At 37.4% G+C, this 7500-nt stretch overlaps 1 protein-coding gene across 1 annotated transcript in view; it reads left to right on the top strand.

The window, feature by feature from the left end:
* The window catches only part of LOC128703489 (uncharacterized), a 60030-nt gene extending 53998 nt beyond the window's left edge, over positions 1 to 6032 (top strand). The window contains exons 4-5 of the mRNA XM_053798187.2: positions 768 to 910; positions 5639 to 6032. Of these exons, the coding sequence (XP_053654162.2) occupies positions 768 to 910; positions 5639 to 5911 (416 nt within the window). The 3' untranslated portion in view covers positions 5912 to 6032. The remainder of the gene's footprint in view (positions 1 to 767; positions 911 to 5638) is intronic.
* Positions 6033 to 7500: the final 1468 nt, after the last annotated feature.

Here is a 7500-nt window from a genome sequence, read left to right as displayed (position 1 = left end):
TTTATATGACTTTCCTTGTTGTTGTTGTTGTTGTTGTTGTTGTTGTTGTTGTTGTTGTTGTTGTTGTTGTTGTTGTTGTTGTTGTTGTTGTTGTTGTTGTTGTTGTTGTTGTTGTTGTTGTTGTTGTTGTTGTTGTTGTTGCTGCCTAACTCGCAGGGTTTATGCAGCTCCTGGAAGACAGTAAATGGTTAGATTCGTTGCAACGGGATCAAGAGTACTGTTTGATTTTCCTTGGGTGGAGACCAGCCTATGGACGGTCGTACCGAGGAGACGTTACCGAACTACTTCATACCGCGACAACGTTTCGCCCGGTGTAGAACTTTTTTTTTTTTCAGATGGTCATTCGGTGAAGAGATTACGCGGAGCGAAATGTTGCCCTAAAATAAAGCAGTCCTGTAGCGTGTGTTGTTTCGCTAATTTGTCTTCTTGTCCTGTGATAAGGGCTGAAAAATCTCGACGTTTCGCGATATTTTTTACTTTTTTGAGAGGTTATGTCAGCATTTTAAGGAAATTCCAAGATTTTCATGACAACAAAACGAAAATCTTTGAGACGAAGGTTTTCCAATCTTCCATAGTGAGATTTTTTAGTTGATCATCTAGTCGGTTGTACAAACCGTTCCATAATCAGTCTTGTACAGAGGTGACCAATACATGACACGTATGCAAGCATTAAGATATTTGACTAAGGTAAGTCTCGCTCACTAAGGGTTTCTTTAGTCCAGTGGTGATCTGAGTTCCTGTTCTCTCTCTCTCTCTCCTTCCCTCAGCTGAGTCCTTGCATCGGCCAGTCATCTCTGGGGTACAGGAGACCTACCGACCCTTGGATGTGGTCTCCCTCAACTGCACATCCGCCAACACACAGTACCTGCCTTCTCTTTCCTGGCTCCTCAACGACAGACCAGCACCTCCAGTAAGTCTCCCGTGTATCTGAGAAACCCCCAGCATCCACCAGGTTCGTATTTGTCCATCTTTAGGTACTTAATACCTTGCTGGTCATAATTCATCAGCTATCCAGCTCGACAGCTCTTAAACTGTGATTATGTTTCTACACAACATTACCATCAATTCTATGCATGTGATTAGAATTTCGAATGTAAAACGTTCCAAACCTTTCTGAAACGCCAAGGCTTATGAATACACTTTAATTAACCTGCACTATACCTCAAAACAAAATGCTTAACAAAAGTGTATTCACGTGTTGCGATCTCCAGGTAAGAAACGGAAACCAACAGATTACCATGAATCTCCGGGCAAGAGATGTAGCATCGTGCACGAGGGAGGCTGTTTTTTGTGTAGGCCTTATATAATACACTCCAGTACTGACTCACCACGAGACGTGAATAGCGACCGTAATAAGAGTAATATTGGTCATAAAGGTCAAGGCATTACAGGAAGACTCGTTCACTTTGAAATTGGTTTGAAGACAGTGGAAGATAATGATGAATATCTCTGTACCGCGACATATATATATATATATATATATATATATATATATATATATATATATATATATATATATATATATATATATATATATATATATATATATATATATATATATATATATATATATATATATATATATACACATTTTTTTTTTCAACAAGTCGGCCGTCTCCCACCGAGGCAGGGTGAGCCAAAAAAGAAAGAAAATCCCCAAAAAAAGAAAATACTTTCATCATCATTCAACACTTTCACCACACTCACACATTATCACTGTTTTTGCAGAGGTGCTCAGAATACAACAGTTTAGAAGCATACACATATAAAGATACACAACATATCCCTCCAAACTGCCAATATCCCAAACCCCTCCTTTAAAGTGCAGGCATTGTACTTCCCATTTCCAGGACTCAAGTCCGACTATATGAAAATAACCGGTTTCCCTGAATCCCTTCACTAAATATTACCCTGCTCACACTCCAACAGATCGTCAGGTCCCAAGTACCATTCGTCTCCATTCACTCCTATCTAACACGCTCACGCAGGCTTGCTGGAAGTCCAAGCCCCTTGCCCACAAAACCTCCTTTACCCCCTCTCTCCAACCCTTTCGAGGACGACCCCTACCCCGCCTTCCTTCCCCTATAGATTTATATGCTTTCCATGTCATTCTACTTTGATCCATTCTCTCTAAATGACCAAACCACCTCAACAACCCCTCTTCTGCCCTCTGACTAATACTTTTATTAACTCCACACCTTTTCCTAATTTCCACACTCCGAATTTTCTGCATAATATTTACTCCACACATTGCCCTTAGACAGGACATCTCCACTGCCTCCAACCGTCTCCTCGCTGCTGCATTTACCACCCAAGCTTCACACCCATATAAGAGTGTTGGTACTACTATACTTTCATACATTCCCTTCTTTGCCTCCATAGATAACGTTTTTTGACTCCACATATACCTCAACGCATCACTCACCTTTTTTCCTTTATCAATTCTATGATTAACCTCATCCTTCATAAATCCATCCGCCGACACGTCAACTCCCAAGTATCTGAAAACATTCACTTCTTCCATACTCCTCCTCCTCAATTTGATATCCAATTTTTCTTTATCTAAATCATTTGATACCCTCATCACCTTATTCTTTTCTATGTTCATCCGCAATCCTACATTCTGTCTTACCTCTAATTCTTTCAATTATAACCCTACCATACACTTTTCTTGGTATACTCAGTAAACTTATTCCTCTATAATTTTTACAGTCTCTTTTGTCCCCCTTCTCTTTATATAAAGGGACTAACCATGCTCTCCGCCAATCCCTAGGTACCTTCCCCTCTTTCATACATTTATTAAACAAAAGTACCAACCACTCCAACACTATATCCCCCCCTGCTTTTAACATTTCTGTCATGATCCCATCAGTTCCAGCTGCTTTACCCCTTTTCATTCTACGTAATGCTTCACGTACCTTTCCCACACTTACATTCTGCTCTTCTTCACTCCTAAAAGATGGTATACCTCCCTGACCAGTGCATGAAATTACTGCCTCTCTTTCTTCCTTAACATTTAAAAGTTCCTCAAAATATTCTCTCCATCTATCTAATACCTCCCTCTCCCCATCTACTAACTCCCCTACTCTGTTTTTAACTGACAAATCCATACTTTCCCTAGGCTTTCTTAACTTGTTTAACTCACTCCAAATTTTTTTCTTATTTTCATTAAAATTTCTTGACAGTGCCTCTCCCACTCTTTCATCTGCTCTCCTTTTGCACTCTCTCACCACTCTCTTTACCTTTCTTTTACTCTCAATATACTCTGCTCTTCCTATAACACTTCTGCTTTGTAAAAACCTCTCATAAGCTACCTTTTTCTCTTTTATCACACCCTTTACTTCATCATTCCACCAATCACTCCTCTTTCCTCCTGCCCCCACCCTCCTATAACCACAAACTTCTGCCCCACATTCTAATACTGCATTTTTAAAACTATTCCAACCCTCTTCAACCCCCCCACTACTCATCTTTGCATTAGCCCACCTTTCTGCCAATAGTCGCTTATATCTCACCCGAACTTCCTCCTCCCTTAGTTTATACACTTTCACCTCCCTCTTACTTGTTGTTGCCACCTTCCTCTTTTTCCATCTACCTCTTACTCTAACTGTAGCTACAACTAAATAATGATCCGATATATCAGTTGCCCCTCTATAAACATGTACATCCTGGAGCCTACCCATCAACCTTTTATCCACCAATACATAATCTAATAAACTACTTTCATTACGTGCTACATCATACTTTTATATTTATTTATCCTCTTTTTCATAAAATATGTATTACTTATTACCAAATCTCTTTCTACACGTAGCTCAATTAAAGGCTCCCCATTTACATTTACCCCTGGCACCCCAAATTTACCTACTACTCCCTCCATAACATTTTTACCCACTTTAGCATTGAAATCCCCAACCATCATTACTCTCACACTTGATTCAAAACTCCCCACGCATTCACTCAACATTTCCCAAAATCTCTCTCTCTCCTCTACACTTCTTTCTTCTCCAGGTGCATACACCTTTATTATAACCCACTTTTCACATCCAATCTTTATTTTACTCCACATAATCCTTGAATTAATACATTTATAGTCCCTCTTTTCCTGCCATAGCTTATCCTTCAACATTATTGCTACTCCTTCTTTAGCTCTAACTCTATTTGAAACCCCTGACCTAATCCCATTTATTCCTCCCCACTGAAACTCTCCCACCCCCTTCAGCTTTGTTTCACTTAAAGCCAGGGCATCCAGTTTCTTCTCATTCATAACATCCACAATCATCTCTTTCTTATCATTTGCACAACATCCACGCACATTCAGACTTCCCACTTTGACAATTTTCTTCTTCTTATTCTTTTTAGTAATCTTTACAGGAAAAGGGGTTACTAGCCCATTGTTTCCGGCATTTTAGTTGACTTTTACAACACGCATGGCTTACGGAGGAAAGATTCTTATTCCACTTCCCCATGGATATAAAAGGAAAAGTAATAAGACCAAGAACTATTAAGATAAAATCAAAGAAAACTCAGATGAGTGTGTATAAATAAACGTGTACATGTATGTGTAGTGTGACCTAAGTGTAAGTAGGAGTAGCAAGACATGCCTGTAATCTTGCATATTTATGAGACAGACAAAAGACACCAGCAATCCTACCATCATGTAAAACAATTACAGGCTTTCGTTTTACACTCACTTGGCAGGACGGTAGTACCTCCCTGGGTGGTTGCTGTCTACCAACCTACTACTTCATATATATACATACATATATATACATATATATATATATATATATATATATATATATATATATATATATATATATATATATATATAGATATATATATATATATATATAAATATATAGAGAGATATATATAGATATATCTATATATATATATATATATATATACGTATATATATATATATATATATATATATATATATATATATATATATATATATATATATATATATATATATATATATATACATATATACATATATATATATATATATATATATATATATATATATATATATATATATATATATATATATATATATATATATATATATATGTCGTGCCGAATAGGCAGAACTTGCGATCTTGGCTTAAATAGCAACGCTCATCTTGCCATATAGGACAATTGAAAATTTGTGTATGAAATAATTTCGCCAAAATCATTCTGAACCTAACGAACAAAATATATTTGATTGTGTTTGTTTAAAACTAAATTATTGTAATCGTATTTAAAATATATTTAGTTGGGTTAGGCTAAAATAAATTGCTCTTGTTATAATAAGGTTAGGTAAGTTTTCTAAGATTCTTTTGGTGCAAAGTTAAAAATTTTTACATCAACATTAATGAAAAAAATATATCTTTAAACGTATAAGAGAAAATTTCAGAAAGGACTTAATTTTAAATGAGTTCTTGCTAATTGACCAGTTTTACATATTCGGCACGACATATATATATATATATATATATATATATATATATATATATATATATATATATATATATATATATATATATATATATATATATACATATATATATATATTTATATAATTATTCTCTATATTCCTTTTTATGCAGCTTTTCTTATGTTTTTATAACCATGTACTCTGGTTCAGAGTTACGTGGTGAAGTACCAAGACAAACGAACGGTGGGACTGAGGTTCCTGGCCCGACCAGACCTCTTCCAGGAAGGCGTCATCCGTGTCACCTGCGCCACTACCCTGGGCAGCCACCACAAGAGGGATACGCAAGTCACTCTTCCCAACACTGACTACTTGAGTGCACAAGAGTACTACTATAACGCAGGTAGCAGTGAATTGTGCACGCGTCTACATACTATTGTAGATTTGTTTACACCTACAGTTTTAGTTATAGGCTTGATTAAATAGTTGAAGTATCATATAGAAGGGGGTGAAAATTGAGTTTGGATTATATAAACCGGGATGGATAGTTTCTCAGTACTTAATTTGATAATAATGTTGGTAGAATTACCTACAACATGTTGGGTTAAAGGACACATGCGATATTTTTATTGTGGTAACGCTTGACGAAGCTCCTGGAGAGCTAAATGTTGCCACAAGAAAAATATCGCAAAACTTGCACATCTGTCCTTTTACCTAACACTTTTAATTACTTCGGTCTGCAGTAAGAAAATTCCGAGCATTATGAGCCCAGTTTGGATCATGGTGCTCTTTCCACCCATACATAACAAAAAAGACACAATACACTGGAACAACACACAAATAACCATCACTATATACACAGCTCCTTCACTCTTTTGTGTTAGTGTGACTTTGTAAATTGATCCGAGTCGGACCGAAACGTCGTCATAGTAAGCTTTTCTCTCTCCTATATGCGGGTTATTTGTGTATTTTCCCTCCTATGTTGTACCTATCAATTTGTACAAAGTCCTATATCATTATCGAGCCTTTATGTAACTGGAGAATTGATCACCACGATATAAACATCAGTGGAGGTCACCAGCAGCACCACACTGTCAGGTACTCAGCTCTGACAGAAGCAGAGCGTTGGTACCAAGACACTGCATACAACAAGCTTTTATTGGGGCTACGTTTCGCTCTTTGTGGAGCTTTATTAAGTCATGGCTTGGTAAATATCCACATAGAACGAAACGTTGACAAAATAAAGCGCTTTTCGTACCAGTAGGTTAATAAGGCCATTTTTACGACATTTTTGTGAAACGTTTGGCCCACCAGGGACCATCGTTCCTTGTGGGCGAAACGTCCTCTCAATAAAATGCCATAAACCTGTCGGTATACAGCGTCTCCACTTGTGTATACAGAAGTGATACATACAATCAACGGAAGACACAGAATGTAAACACAAAAAATAATTACTGTAGAACTTTCCGGTCTTGGGACTTCCTCTTCATTCCAAATGGTCTCCTCTCCATTTGGAATGACCAAGAGCCCCAGGACCGAAACGCTGCCAATAAAAACGTTCTTAAGTGACTGCATTTGAAGCCGTCTTCTTACTGTACTTCCCTCACATGTATACTCGACGTTACTCGCTACAATAATGGACGACAGTACTCACAGACTGAGGAATTGAACTCTCATCAACTATCGCCAGTATTGTCAGGTGAGGAACAAGACACGTACAACATTTGGGTATCTTTATTGAGGAAACGTTTCGCCACACAGTGACTTCCTCAATGAAGATACCAAATGTTGCAAATGTGTCTAATTTATCAACTTGAGACTGAAGATACCCGGGTGTTTGCAACAGTCTTAACTGTCTCTATGCGACCGAAGAACTTCTTAGATTTTGCCACCGAAGTGGCACCCATATCCATCCTGTGGAGGGTAACACAAAAGCATATAGATACACAATAGGCCTAGGAATTAGGCCCCCAAAGGGTTAGCAGAAATACATCTGGATTTACATCTACAGTTCCCGTATCTGTAACAAGTATATTTAGGAAATTACACGATTGGAGTGAGGAAATACATATCCT

This window comes from Cherax quadricarinatus, chromosome 37 (assembly GCF_038502225.1).
Source record: "Cherax quadricarinatus isolate ZL_2023a chromosome 37, ASM3850222v1, whole genome shotgun sequence".
Taxonomy (NCBI): Eukaryota; Metazoa; Arthropoda; class Malacostraca; order Decapoda; family Parastacidae; genus Cherax; species Cherax quadricarinatus.
This window is presented reverse-complemented; position numbering and strand designations above follow the sequence as displayed.